This window comes from Hydractinia symbiolongicarpus, chromosome 5, assembly GCF_029227915.1.
Source record: "Hydractinia symbiolongicarpus strain clone_291-10 chromosome 5, HSymV2.1, whole genome shotgun sequence".
Lineage (NCBI taxonomy): Eukaryota > Metazoa > Cnidaria > Hydrozoa > Anthoathecata > Hydractiniidae > Hydractinia > Hydractinia symbiolongicarpus.
In genome coordinates this window covers 10,955,861-10,970,881 of record NC_079879.1, presented here as the reverse complement: position 1 = coordinate 10,970,881, position 15,021 = coordinate 10,955,861, and the positions used below count along the sequence as shown (strand labels likewise).

At 35.5% G+C, this 15,021-nt stretch overlaps 2 protein-coding genes across 4 annotated transcripts; one reads left to right on the top strand and one right to left on the bottom strand.

The window, feature by feature from the left end:
- Nucleotides 1-6,288: 6,288 nt before the first annotated feature.
- Nucleotides 6,289-9,031, top strand: LOC130644743 (uncharacterized). Of its 3 annotated transcripts, none has more exons than XM_057450465.1 (4): nucleotides 6,289-6,394; nucleotides 8,041-8,260; nucleotides 8,457-8,575; nucleotides 8,716-9,031. In XM_057450465.1, exons 1-4 carry the CDS (start codon nucleotides 6,392-6,394, stop codon nucleotides 8,959-8,961), a joined length of 588 nt encoding a protein of 195 aa, XP_057306448.1. In that variant the 5' UTR covers nucleotides 6,289-6,391; the 3' UTR covers nucleotides 8,962-9,031. The 3 variants fall into 3 exon arrangements, with proteins under 3 accessions (XP_057306448.1, XP_057306449.1, XP_057306447.1); XM_057450466.1 differs by having other exon boundaries at nucleotides 6,381-6,505; XM_057450464.1 differs by lacking the exon at nucleotides 6,289-6,394 and adding an exon at nucleotides 7,381-7,879.
- Nucleotides 9,032-9,852: 821 nt separating this feature from the next.
- LOC130644742 (uncharacterized) lies at nucleotides 9,853-13,203 on the bottom strand. The gene is made up of 8 exons (XM_057450463.1): nucleotides 12,987-13,203; nucleotides 12,189-12,288; nucleotides 11,368-11,608; nucleotides 11,010-11,028; nucleotides 10,864-10,908; nucleotides 10,681-10,734; nucleotides 10,242-10,310; nucleotides 9,853-10,129 (listed from the first exon to the last, which is right to left on the bottom strand). The coding sequence occupies exons 1-8, from the start codon at nucleotides 13,191-13,193 to the stop codon at nucleotides 10,100-10,102; spliced, it is 765 nt and encodes a 254-aa protein (XP_057306446.1). The 5' UTR covers nucleotides 13,194-13,203; the 3' UTR covers nucleotides 9,853-10,099.
- Nucleotides 13,204-15,021: the final 1,818 nt, after the last annotated feature.

Here is a 15,021-nt window from a genome sequence, read left to right as displayed (position 1 = left end):
ATGAGAAAAGCCTTGGCGCCCGCCTGCGATTCTAGCAATAAGACCAAGTAAACCCAAATACTCTTGCTTAGATTGGTCAACCCTTCAGAGGTCAAATCTTCACTTGTAGGCATGATGAACTTTGCCCATCGACCTGAGTAGATGTTGAGTAGGGATTTTTATATTGTTTAAAACCGTCATCGTAAAGCATGGGTACCTTCATCCTGGCAAGGATACGCCGCATGTGGTAATATACATGTAATTTGAATATGGAGTTGATAAGTGGCACCGAGGCCGTCATGTGCTTGGCACATATGCCTAAGGCCGTTGTTGCGGAATGGGCAGCGAAATTAACCTGGATATTGCAGTAGTCCAACGCCTGCCCTTTCCAATTCACATTAACAGGGTCAATGAGTACTTCGTGAACTCCGGGAATACCACGGAAATATGGGATTCCGTACTCAAATTTGTAACACCAAGTTCCCATTCTCCCCTGTTACTTTTATACTTTGCAGAATGGTTGTATTAGTAAATGTTCATTCTTTTTCTTGTTAGAAGAAAGGGAATGAAACAACTGTATATTACAGATATCGATAAGCCCACTATTTTTGAGGATTACCTGGGGCAAGACTCTCGTGTTGCTCTGAAATACATCAGAATTCGACCTGGATGGCTGAACCTATATAGCAACAACGATATCACCATACGTAAAGTGGGACCCGACCAGAGAGTGAACCGTATCGAGATTATGAATGAGTTGTAAAAAATCGAGGATATTGCGACTATTGTTAATAGTCGGTTAATAGCCGGAGGGTAAGATCAACCTATTTGTATTAAAAAATGGGTACTGTAGACTCCGTGTTAGCGATGGGTCTACGGTGGTGATTCATCGGCCATTACAAGAGCTCCTAGGCCTACCCTATGACCCGAGTAAGAAGTACTATACAAAGGGGGACTACGACGCTTTATACAAAACCGATACGTACATGAGATTAAGACTTATTTGTCCCCAATTGGATGAAGACGACTATCTTTTGGATGGCAAAAAGTCGAAGGTTCTGGTCCTGCTTCCCACCAAAGAATTGAACGCTTGGAGGGATATGTTGACCTGGAGTTTTGATACCCCTGTCTACCATCCACTAAAGGGCTCCACGGACCGTCTAGAGTTTATGCTAACAGACGTCTGTCACCATGATAAAAATGTTACATTTTTCAATTTAACTATGTGCATTCTGATAGAATAAAAGAATGTCTGATATGTGAGGGCAGGTATTTAGGATTAGAAAGATTGAGGAAATAGAACATTATCTCCATGATGAAATAAAGGAGCGGAGTAGAGAAAAAGAGGCTGAAGATGCATAATACGTAGGTCACAGGCTGTGACCATGGTCTGTTTGGCGTAAGCGTTATTACTTCAGGGCTTGGGATTGGGGCTATGGTGTCAGGCTTGGGGGTCCCATTGGCCTGTGTCATGGGAGGACTTGCGATTGCTGCTGGAATAGGTCAGACTGGTCTTCGGAACGCCTCCAAACGATTACGTGTTAAATCCAAGAAACACGAAAGTATCACGCTGTTGGCAGAGGCAAAATTAAACTCTATTGTAGACCTTATTTCAACGGCAATGGAAATCGTATAATAAGCGACTACGAGTATAGCTTAATCAGCAAGGAGAGGGAAAAATGCATGCTTTTGAAGGAACAGATGCGGCAGAGGTTTAATCGTATTGTGAATGCCATTAATGAACAAGAAAGGGCACAGTTAATCGCCAAAGGCAAGGAAGACGGCAGGAAAGAGATGCAGGATGAGATTTTAAAAAACGTTCGACCTGCACAGTATGTAAGCGATACCTAGAGTCGCCACCTGAATATAGCCCTTAATTTGTATTATATTTTAAGGGCTCATACAGAGTCTACAAAATATATATCGTTTCTATTCCTCACATAGCAGCCCTTCTTTTTTAAAGTCCTTGTACCGGCATTCCGTGATATGTACCTGCGGGTGGTGGTCTTTGCCTTGCACATATACCAATGAGATGGTCAGTATTGCATTGGCTTGGCAGAGCTCGTTATAAGGTACTGGCATGCCGTAAAAATTTGTGGTGATTGCCTCATCATATATTTTGAGTTTGGCATTCACATAACGGTCCTTTTTTACAGCCGCTATCGCCAACTGCTCGGAAATCAACTCTTCAATCTTTGACCATATTTGACGATAATTAGCTACCCAATCAGGGTACTCCTCGAAATCGAGACTCATTGTCAATGCTGCATTTGCTTTATACTTGGTAACCCCATGTGGGACCAGATTTTAGGCGGGCTACCACAAAGTCCCATGTATGGTACCCCACCACGTATCGTTTGTCCTTCCCCCCATTGGCAGGCATGGGATCTGATACTGTTATATAGTCTACATTGATATCATCAATATCCGTGAAGGTAGTGGCAAAATTGTAGAGTAATTTAGGTTTAACAAGCTCATTTTCAAATTTCAGCATCTTGTTTATTGTGTATTTTGAAAGACTGCAGAGAATTACATGTCATTGTGCACGCACAGATACCTCCATTATATATGATATATTCATGGTGGCAATACCAGCATAACATTTTTCCATTTACCATGAACATACGTCTGCAGCTACATCTATCATATGCATCGAGTACCCTTTCACAGTCGTTACAATGCCATTTACTCTATCACAGCTACAGGGGCGATCGTCTTCCAGGTCTTGAATCCTCTGCTTATTATACTTCTCCCTTTCTGATTCTTGCACACATGCTAGGGTTACAAGTGGTAGGGAGAGACCAATGGCGGTAAGGAAGATCATGAATAACATACTTTTCAAGCTATACTGACAGTTAATGCACACTTATTATATTACACATATTTGAGCGCCCAGGGCCTCTTTTCAACGGCCCCATTACACATGTCCTGTGTCTTGAACTGATCTGGTACATGCTCCAACATTAAGAGATCCCCTACAACAACCCCATTCCACATGTACTGTGTCATGAACCGATCCGGTACATACTTCAGCACCCAGTGATCTTTTTCAACAGCCTTGTTACACATGTCTTGCGTCTTGAACTGGTCTGGCACATGTATGAGCACGCGGGGCTCCTTTTCAATAGCCTTGTTACACATGTCTTGTGTCCTGAAACAACTCAACTTTATTAGTAGCGTTATTTTACAACAAGTGTTGTAAAATAACGTCTCCTGTTACGCATATCCGAGCACCTCGGGATTTTTTTCAACAGCCTTATTGCACATGTCCTGCGTTTTGAAACGATTCGATATATATTCGAGCATGTGTGGATTCTTTTCAACAGCTTTATACACATTACCTGCGTCTTGAACTGGTCGGAGACATGTATGAGTTGCCAGTGATATTATACAACAACTTTGTTACACATGTCTTGCGTCCAGAGTCGGTCCGGTACATGCCTTAGCAGCCAGGGCTCCTTTTCAAAAGCCCTGTTGCACATGTCTTGCGTCTTGAAACAACTCATCTTAAAGACTTTTCAATAAATTCAGAGGATTACACAATTCTATTCTTTATTGCGCATGGGTTGGATTTTTGATGAATATTAGTATTTTTAAGGAAATTACCCCGACGTGCGCGTAGAATATTATGAGAAATTGCGCTAGAAAAATTTGGGGATCAATATGACATGGTATTGGATGGTGCTGCATATTAGGGATATGTGCTAGAAATATTTTTAAGGATCAATATAGGATGGTGCCGCAGTGTGTTGGATTTCTTGTGACGTCACTGAATAATAGGGAATAACACTGCTGGGTATGGCATGGCACCTGATTAATAGGGACTTGTTGTGTTTGACCTGTGGGCGTGCGCGTGCACCAGATGTGCGCTGCGCCAGAAGTAACATTTCCCTATATCTAAAACCAGTTAGAGGACCCAGACCAAGATGTCTGGTCTGACCTCATCAAAGAATATAACGCTAAAGACTCCTTTGGCATTTATGGCTAAACTCATGTGGTCGAAGAAGCTTACCAATAAAAAATTGAAAGGCAGACTAGAAAACGTCCAAATTCCCCGAATTGCTGTTTTATGTCTGTAAAGAGCTGCAATAAACCTATATGGCCCAAGGCAGACAGCAAAAGATTAAATGATCCGGTATTGCAGAAACTGCAAACCACTGTTTCGAAAAACTAAGTGCATATCTGACAATTGGCAGACCAAATTATTAAGGCACCCAAACAAGGAAACCTTATTGTAGTAGAACCATACATTTTATTAAATTTGGCTAAAGATGCCCTTTGTCTAATCGGTAACGCCAACCAGCAGCTAAATCAGTATCGAAGAATAGGATTGATTGGTGCAATGCCTTACCTAAAAAGATTAGCGGATGATGTATCTGAAGAAGACTTGTTGCTGTTTGAGAATGATTTGGAGAAAAGAATATAATCATTGCAAGATGAGGAAAAAACTACTAAAGTGCTCTCACGACCATCTACACCATATTCAAAAAGAAACTTCAAATAGTACAAACAGCCATCCTCCAGTTATTCCTCCTCTGCAAAGTATAACCAGTCAAAAAACGAGAAGACCTTTTCAAAAGATCGAAACTACTCCCCGAGAAGTTCCACTCAAAGCCTGAAGTACAAGGGTACAAAGGTAGAAAACAATGGTGGTAAAGACCTTGTTTTGGTGACCATGAGTTAGCAGTTAGGCGTTATCAAGCTTGTAATACTCACAAATTTTTGGAAGTTTGGATGACTATCACTTCAAACCAGTATATCCTAGACATAATTGAACATGGGGTTAAAATTGAATTTATTAGTAAATCTGGGAACAGATAAGAATCTAGGACTCAAACTAGGCCATGGAAATTTTGATTCAAAATTTTTTCTGTCAGAGTTTTCTACTAAGGATTTACAGTGGTGGCTCACAATGGCTCAGTTTAACAGACCTACACAATTGCCTAAAATTGATCTAATTTTATCCTCTGATAGTAGTCTTCAAGGCTTGGGTGGCACTGATGGAAACTCTTAAATAGGTGGGCGTTGGTCTGAAGGAGAATTACCTGAGCATATCAATACTTTAGAGTTGTTGGCTGCATTTTTTACACTCAAAGCCTTCTTGAAAATAAGGCATTATAGACATGTTCAGTTAAGATTGGGTAACACCAAAGCTGTGGCCTACATGACAAAGATGGGGGGCCTTCACTCTATTGATTGTAATAAATTAGGTGTTGAAATATGGGAATTTGCTAGAACACGTGATGTTGGTTTATCGGCTTGTCATATATCTAGTGTATTAAATACTGTAGCTGATTATAAATCAAGACAATTTCAGGATAACATTGAATGGTCCTTGAATGTAAAACAATTTAACATAATTTCCGACATTTTTTGAAAATTTGATAATGACCTTTTGCATCCAGATTCAATGCAAAATGTGTGGACTTTTTTCCTTAAGACCTGATCCAGATGCTAAAGCTGTAAATGCCTTGTAAAAGGGCACCCTCATGCTTATGTAGAAGATTTGAAAAATATAATCTGGATCAATCATCATACGTAAGTACTCAATTATTTTGGTACAACAGGCAAACCGACGTTCTTGAAAATCCAGCTTAGATATTGATAAAAAGTCACTTGTCATCCAAGTTTTAAGTAAAGTCAATGCTATGAGAAACATAAAATACAAGAAAGAAAGACTTACTAAGTTTTTACTGCCGTGCATTTTGAAATCTACTTATAGCGGCAACTGCGTTGCTAAGATACTACAGAGGATAGACAGTACACTCGGCAAAAAAAATATTTATTGAAAGGATAGTCAACCACTTCGGATGTGTATTGTTTCTACAAATATTGCTTAGCAGCCATGGGTACAAACTTCCAAACAATATAGGACCAGCAGCTCTGTAAGAAAAGACAAAAACAAAGACGAAGCTCGTAATTTTTCTTTATAAGGGTGTGTCATGTAGATATGATGTGCTGTATGAGTTTTTTGTATCAATAGGTAATTTAAAACATGCAAGCACCTATATATAACTAATTGGCTACGTCTGACTGAATAAATCTACTTATCAACTATATTTTCTCCATGGTGTATCTTTGTTAGTTTATCTCATCTATGACTATAGCCATTGTTCAATTGAATGAACCCTGCTGCTGACATCAGCATGTTGTTTGACCTTCATCTTATATCATCACACCTTATCTTTAATAAAAATATTTAATCATATTTTTTTAATTAAAAAGTAGTTACTTGCAAGAAAAGAAAAAAGAAAAAATGTTTCGGCCTATTAAGCGAATTTAATTAAGTGGGTGCAATTGCATTCAATTTAACTCTTTATAATGATTCAATTATAACTGACAAGATGACAACTATGCAGAAAAACGAGTTTCTGTTAACTTTCATCAAGTGACGCATTGGATCTGTAACAACATGGTAAGTATTTCAAAGTGCTTTTTGCTCAACTAAGATAAAGTAGGCTTCGTCAATCAGTAGGAAAAAACAAGTTTCGTCGTGGCTATTATTTGGTAAAGAGGAAAGAAAATGGTTTGTTTTCTTATTTAATTTTATGAAAATTATGTTTGTTCAAGGAGGTAGATAATTAGTAAAATATTGATAACAAAACTTAAGCGTCTGGAATTGTGCAAGGTTATGCAAAGATTCTGTTTTTTTGTATTTAAAACAGAGATAAAGGATGTGATTATGACAGCTAAAGTTATCACACATTTTGCGAACATCGTTTCTGGTTTGGATCAGGGGCTGTTTATGTAAAAGACAAGACAATAGCCAATATTGGCCGGAAGAATTATAGCTATAGTTGGTACTGAAAAAAAATATTTCAAATGTATGCATACCGTATTCTCTATAAAGAAAAGTCCCAAATTTAATTTCCGATCTTTCCCGAAAACATAATTAACATAGAACGGTGCATTCTTGACACCAGATCTTTTTTAGATAAACTTGAAAGCAGTACTTTTGCAATATTTCGTCATAAACTATATTCTACTCGCCTGCCTGCTTCAAACTAACGGCGCAAAATGTCGCGATGTCCTCCAGAATGTGTAAAACAAGCAAACGCGTAACTTTTTCGCATGCTTTTAATTAGTTTCTCATATTATAAGTGGCAGGATTAAAATGTGTTTTTGGACGCGGGGAGCACACACACTTTTAATTCACCAGAATTTTATAACAAAATTACTTTATGCCGTGATTATTTTGTATTTTACAACCATAAAGAAAAACCACATAAGATATATCAAAGACATGTTGTTAAAATAGTGGTAAAAGAAGTGGTTGCAACAAAGTAAAATAAATATTTTCGAAGCAAATTGAACAACATTGAAATTTATTGTATACGATTTATATAACGACCTTTTCTTATTAGATGCGGCTCAGAGATTCTTTGCGCTTCTAATAACCACAAGGAACCTTTGGCATTATCGCAGAGAATGTAGCTAATTTAAAAACAAGTGAAGAGAAAGATATCAATTTGAAGAACAGTATCAAAGTTTCTAAAAATATAATCCCATTCTGGATATAGAGTTTTTTTGCTGAGCAGTTAGTACTTTCTTACCAGAAATTGGAAATTTTTTTTTCACGACTAGGGTTGACAAAAAGCAGTTTTAAGAAAAAAAAAAAAAGTAAAAAAGAAAGAAAGAAAACGCAGAAGGAAACTAAAAGTAAATAAATGACGTCATAAGGATAAAACTTTATCTGTGAGTAAAATAATTTGGAGTTATTCAAGTAATTACATAAAACCGTGATGAAACTACAATCATTAATAAGAAGGAGAATTCAACTTTCTTTATGATAATTCAATTGTAATTGATAAATAACGACAAATATAAAAAGGGGAGTTTCTGTTAATTTTTTAATCATGATTAACCTTCATAAGTGAGGCATTGGATTCACAACAACATGGTAAGTATACCTTGTTTATTTAGATTAGTCTCTAATATGACCGACGTGGTTGTGTAATAGCATGTCTTAAACATTTTTTCTGAACCTTTTTTATCGAGTTGACGGAAGCACAAAAGTCAAATTTAAAAAAATTTAATTCCTGATATGTTTTTCTCTTTTAGCATTTAAAAGTCTTTATACTTCTTCTCATCTTCACTGGAGCTGTTCATGCATATCGTAGAGAAGATGATGTTGTGAATGCATCAGATAATGACGAAGATGAGTTTAATGACGAAGCCAGTGATGAAACTGATGAGTACGATGACGTAAATGACGAGGAGCAATTTAACTCGTCAATATTGAGAAAAAGAAGAAGAAGTCGAAAATGTACAAGAAAAACATGTAAGTTATAAGGAATGGGGAATAGGCTGATTCAATTCAGACATATAATGAAACTATTTAATATCCTTTTTTCTCTAAAATGATAGTAAAAATGACCGGCAAGAAAGAAGTTTCTTTCTCCATCATCAGTTTACTGCCCAAGCACAGGTAAAATTGTGTTTTTTCTAGATTGAAATTTCGATTTTACATTTTTTAGATTCTAAATGCACTGTGCGACATAATGGATGTGGGTCAAAACAGTTTAGCAAGATTCCCGGACCGTTTACAAGTGTCTTTAAACAAGCATGTAACAAACATGATGTCTGCTACAACTGTGTAAGTTGAGTTTTTTAGTGGGAAAAAAAAATTTTTGGCGGGAAAAAACAACAGCTTTTTTGGCGGGTAAAAAGCTATCAAATTGTTAATGTGCCTTATTTGGAACTGCTCTCCATCAGCGTGTCTTAATATTACTTTAGGGACAGTTGAGGAGTTGGTCACAGAGACAGTGCGACAAGAGATTTGAACAGGATATGCGAAAGATTTGCAAATGCGAGTACAAAAAATGGTATCAGAAAATCACTCGTAGTAAATGTTTGCTCTTTGCGAAAACATACTATGGAATCGTAAAACTTGCTGGAAAGAATTTTTACCTACGAAGATCTCTTTCTTGGTGCAAAAACAACTGCGTCATTCCACGAGGAAGCCCCCATGTACCCTTTTAGAATGCACATATGCAAGATCATGTAATTACAAAGTTGTTTTTTTAAAAATAACTCGATGTTTAACTTTTAACCATTGTTGTAGTCAATATTTCCTGTTGTATTTCCTCCCTACAGTCTATTTCATTCGAAAATTCCAGTATTCTAAGTAACTTTTTTGGAATCTTTGTTTATTTTATGTCGTGAACTTAAATGATTATACTCTAGGTCGGGTCTGTTGTCCTTGGAAATGCTGAAAATGGATAAGTATTAAAAAAAAGGAATAAATCTCCCTTACATAAATGCTGTACGTCTTATTTACGGAAAATTGGGAAATAAATTCTGCGAAATATCAGATAATTTTTGTCAATATAATTCCGCAAAATGTTAATTTTTTTCAACACCAAACCGTACACAAAGTAAACAAAACTTAGTTGAACCAGCTTTTATTCTTTTCATGCGGGTCTTTGTGATAAATTTTGAGTTAATACCACGAAAATGCAATAAAATGTTGAAAATACGTATGTCCAAAATTTTCTTTATGTGTTTAACGTTAAAAATAGCGGAAAGTACCCTGCCTAAACTGTGCAAAATATAGAAAAAAAAGGACCACTGGTCGGAAGTTTTAAATTTTTATAACCATAAACGAACATATGGAGGATGATTATCAAATCCATTATGGGACAAAAATTCGTAATCCACTCCTGCCTGAGAGTATCGGCCGTTTCCATGCAAACATTTGTTTACTTAAAGCACTTTTTATCTGGACATGTATAAGGTTTTTATCCCGCCACTGCGCCTGTATTTTTTGACAAAATGGTAAATTTAAAGCGTTTGCACATTAACAACCAACCAGAATGACGAAAACGCTACTATCTTTAGTATTGTATTAAAACAACCAGAAATCAAGCTGAGTCAACATGTGGTCTTTTTATTTCCGAGTCAATTAGTAATGTTAACCACAGTATTAAAAATACAGATTTTTGTTTCGACATTTTTACAAAGAAAATACATACAAATATCTACGCATCGTAGTTGTCTTGCGACAAAAATTTTTACATTTTTTGGAAACATTAGTTCTTTCGTTTGAGTAATTACACCATTGTTGTCATATATAGACGCTTCATCTTCGTTCTCCTTGTGGGAACACAGTTATAAAAGTTTAATTGGTTTTGACGGCTGTTTCACTTTCCTAGATATTAAAAGAAGCTTTATTAATAACATGCTTGTCCAAAGTTTATTGTTAGTTCTATTTAATAAAATATAATTTTGAAAAGACATGGAAAATAAAGAAATTTTGTTACCTTTTTTACATCAATGGTAACATGATCTTCGGAACTTGAGTTGTTATTCGCCGTTGCGCTAGTGTCAGCCTGTTAGAATAGTATGTAAAGTTAGAAAACTAGAATACTTAACTTGTTTATATATGGTGCAAAAACAAGTAAAAGATCTCCGCAGATAAAATATAGACACAGCTTCGAAATATAAAATATTTTAGTCATCACCACGTATTTCTATATTAACCGATTGGAAATTAATAACATAAATGAGGGAAAAAAGCTTCAATAAAAAATATAACAAACTTGCAGAAGAAATTGGATTATTGTTGTTAAAGCAAAAATAGAGTTCCATAGAAAAAGTGTCCAGCGTTTTTTTTTTTTTAAAAAAAAAACGTTGGAATTTTGTAGTGAAGTTGAAACATCAAATCTCTTTTTTTCAAAAACAAAAAAATATAGATCTTACTTCTTTCGGAATATCAGTTTTGTAACAGTTTTTACAATCAGGTGTTTTGGCCATCTAAAAGAATAGAAATATATTAAGAAGTATTATACCAAAAACAATTTTTTTGTGAGCCTGTATTACCGTTTCCTCCTTAAAATTTCGTCGCTTAGGACCGACAAACAAACTTGAAACAAAACTGCTCACCTTTTGCGATCTATTAAAAACATATTTGATGCTGGCTTTTCTTGTCTAAAATAGTTAAAAAACGTGTTAAAAAAAAGTTTGTCCAAAATATATAAAAACATAAAAGCACAAACAACAATTGCATTTATCATATCATATATACTTACTTTTTTCTTGGTTTTACGCCTGAAAAAAGAAACAAAATGCTAGTTTACGCTACACCGATTTTTTTTTTAACTAAACAATTACTGTCCATTTAAATCACCTGAAATTGTAACACAAGAATACGATGGAAAGATTCAAAAATATGTTTAGAAAATCCGAAATCACCGTAACTTTCAGCTCGCAGTTAAAGTACTTAAGAAAAAGAAGTATTTACGAAAAAAGGTAATTTGATTTACCTTTTGATAAGGAACTTAGGAATGAGCATAGTTTTTAGTATCGACCTCTTTAATTAAGTTTGGCATAATTAAGAAATTCGGGAAAGGTCTATTATAAGTAAGCCATGAAAACAACAATTCGTACCTTTTCCAAACAAGTATCGATGCTAATAGTACTAATACAAGTACACCAGCTAGAATACCAAGAACCAGTTCTGTTGACATTTCCGAATCCTCCATTTTAGAAACACTAGGAGTGGTGTTCACAGCATTTGTGGATGCAGTAGAAGATGTCATAGGATCTCTTGTTATTGTTTCAATTTTTTCTGGCGTCATTGTTGAAACGGTAGCTGTGAAAGCATCGGTGTTTAACATTGAGAAATTTACTAAAAGGTAAAAAATTTAAAACGGTTAGTGAATCACGCACCAGTAAGTCCTGTAGGTATGTACGCTTTTGACTGCGACTACTTTCAGAAGAGCGTTGACCCTACGAGGTTTGTGGGGGTGTGAGGACGTAGTGCAACCCAAGCTAATTAACCTTTTCCACCCTACTCACAAATATTATAGCCATTCAATTAGCAGCTTTTTGAAAATAACAAAGACTTTGGAGGAAGTTATTTAACAATAGCTGAAAGAAAATTCTCTTGGTCTTTTAAGGTTACCATGTGTTAACTAAAAATCAGTGGATGAGATAGATTTTCAACTATGAATAAAATCTATAGTAAAAAATTGAGTTTTTGTCTATGAGCAACAGGTTATTTGTGAATAGTGTCTAGCAAATTCACGAGGGTTTTTTTAACGGTTGAATTGCTGTTGATTTCCACGGGTTTGCATCTAGTTCAGATAAAATCCTCCTCGATATTGATATCGGCCTCTAGATTTCTCTGACAGGTTTACCGAAAAAGAGATGACAAAAAGGTCGTTAAAGTGAAAACATAACACAGACAACAATAATGAAATATATACCTGTTCCAGGAAGTTTCACAATTACGCAGATGTTGTTATGACAGTAATCGATTAATGAAATCCTCAGTAATGTTCCGTTCAAATCACGTCTTGAGTCATTCTAAATTTAATTAGGAAATATAGTTATTTCACAATGTTCATCGAAGATTTCCTGTACATATGTTATGTTAGAGTAACGTCGGGTATATAACAAGAAATTAAGTGTATTAATTGCATCCTAGGAAAACAAGTTCTAAAGTTTTAAAACATTTCCGTAGTCTATTTTTCAATTAAAAGTGCTTAATTGGAACTTTCCTATACCATTCTTGTGATATCCCTGCTGCGGTGTGAGAAAGTCAAAATCATATTTCATTTTTTCCGGGTCAGTACTCGGTTCTGTTTTAATTATTCCGTTCCCTGATCACTCCGTTGACATCATAACTACGGTAATGACTCAGGACTGCCAAAAACTTCCCGTTACTACTTTATTGGCCTCAAAATATTCCCCAAGAAGTATTTTTTACCTTTTTTGTGTACTTAATGTTAGGGAAAGTGATCATAGTCAAACTGATTAAATTTTAATTCTAACAGGACAAAAATAACGTACGTAACATTGAATCAGCAAAAATACTAATTGTTAACGACTTTTACTTAATTGGCATCCATTTTTATTGTTGCACGATAAGTGCACTCCATATGACAAAACAATTTACCATTTCCCTCTTTTTTTTAACAATACTCGTACCAAAATGTTATAATGCAACACATGCGAAGCTCAGACAAACAAACAAAGAAAAAAGCCAAAAAGGAACATCATACCAGGATAATCTTGTCTGGTTCAGAGAAAGCAACTTGTAATGCAATTTCAGTCCAAGTATCTCTTTTGAACTCTTCAGCAAATACTGTTAAATTTGATGTGTTATTGCACGTTGTCGTTAATTGGAACTGTCCTTTTAACGGCACTTCTACAATGTCTGCTTCTTTGAGATTTGGTGTAAGTGATCTCCCTTCACAGGCTAAAAACATAATATTTTGTTTTGAACTTTCGGTAAAGTAATCACGAATGTATATCAAAATATAGCGAGCTTTTATAAAATGCCTTTAGAGTTAGTGACTCAATTTTCAATATCTTGGCCATCAATTCAAAATAATTTCAATTTACTTGAAATACTTTGCGATAAAAGAATCGGACAAAGAGCGTTACGGATGCAGATGAATTATCGTTGAGGGACTGAGGGTCTGTGATACTACTAAACGTAAAAAAAAGCTTACTAGATATTTGTTCTCGCGACATACATCCAAAGATGTTCCTAGTTGAAGCATGGAAGGTTGTAAAACCTTGTTTACAGCGACAAGCATTATTCTCCCACTCTGTTTTGTTTATACTAAGGCAAATATCTGCTGTTTTTGCATCTAGTATGATATCTCCTGCTTGATTCCTTTCAACTTGAAAAGAATAGGTGCCACTCATAACAAAAAACAGTAAAACAATCATTCTGAAAACTGGCACTTTGGAACACACTCCTTCCTCTCTTCTGATCAGCTTCTAGTGTTGCTTGTTAAAATGTTACAACGCGTAGGTTATATAAGACTGTCATGTGGTTCCCATTACGTAAATGGAAATAGCGTAAGGAAGTTGGTTTTATTGAGTTCATTTTTATGTTGATGTTTGCCAGGTAATTAGGGAACGCATTACACTTCAACTGTATCGATTAGTGGTTAGCTCAAGTGCTTTTTAGTTGCTTATTTTTAGTCTCATTAGTATATGTGGCGTATCATATTTTCTCATCCGCCCGTTCACGCCATCTAATTAAATACGCTCTACTATATTAGCGTTATTTGTCCAATACTCAAAGTCATATTTCGACATATTTCCTTCCTTGCTACGCTACGCATGTGGGCGTATAGAGGGTGCATAGGTTACAATGTACAACTCCGTACAGATTCAAACACAGACAACAAATATAATAGACGCCTTCATTTTTAAATACATATTTCCTGAAGCATAATTGCTTTTGGGACTGCTCTGGTGAACTCATAGAATAATTAGTTTTGTTGTCATTTTAGTAACATTTACTCTATTTAATTCTGTTTTATTGTTGTTATTTTTGTTCGTGTACCGTGCCAACATCAGGGAACTGCATCGAAAATGTTTCCCATAAAATTGTATAAGGAACATTATATCAGGAAAAGAGAGAGAATGTTTTTCAAGAAAACCCTTAACCTTAACTTACATCAACATCCTCCCGGTACCCCATTTTCGCTTTTTTAAATCATCAAATGAATCCAACAAATTTTTCTTTTTTGAATGCCAAGTTTGTTTACTCGAATTTGCAGGTTAATACAAAATGTAAATTACATACTACTTTCAATAAGGAAATATTTTGCAGCATTTCAAAAGAAAATTTAAATAACATATTTCTAAAAACAAAACATATAAATATTGTTCTACATTACATACTTTCCATTGACACATTTTCTTGCCAGCATTATCAATTTTAGGTGTTATATTCTTTTTGTTATTAATAATTTCCATTTATGGTACTTGTGTAATAATATGTGATAAAGCAGATGATTGGTTGGTAAGGAGTGGTCTTTCCATGCCGTTTTGCTGATAAGTATTACAAGTTCTTTTATAAGAAACGAGAGTAGTCGATGTTTTCTTTTTTGTGTGTTCACAGTACTGAAAGTTTCTTGTTGAGTTTTTAATTTTTACTGTAGCGAAAACGTTAAAAAGATTATTCTTCCGACCTTTTATGTTAACCCTATTCGGTCCGGGGTTTTTCGAACATACTATGACCGGGGGGGGGGGGCGGATTCCGCCCCCCCTCAATAACTTTTCATAGGATTGTTC

Coding starts and splice junctions, on each gene's coding strand:
- LOC130644743 (XM_057450465.1), top strand. Junction 8,261..8,456: donor AAAATGTACAAGAAAAACAT/GTAAGTTATAAG, acceptor TACATTTTTTAG/ATTCTAAATGCACTGTGCGA. Junction 8,576..8,715: donor ATGATGTCTGCTACAACTGT/GTAAGTTGAGTT, acceptor ATATTACTTTAG/GGACAGTTGAGGAGTTGGTC.
- LOC130644742 (XM_057450463.1), bottom strand. CDS start 13,193: ATGTTTTTAGCCTGTGAAGGGAGATCACTTACACCAAATCTCAAAGAA. Junction 12,289..12,986: donor AACCAGACAAGATTATCCTG/GTATGATGTTCC, acceptor AATTAAATTTAG/AATGACTCAAGACGTGATTT. Junction 10,130..10,241: donor TTACCATTGATGTAAAAAAG/GTAACAAAATTT, acceptor TTTAATATCTAG/GAAAGTGAAACAGCCGTCAA.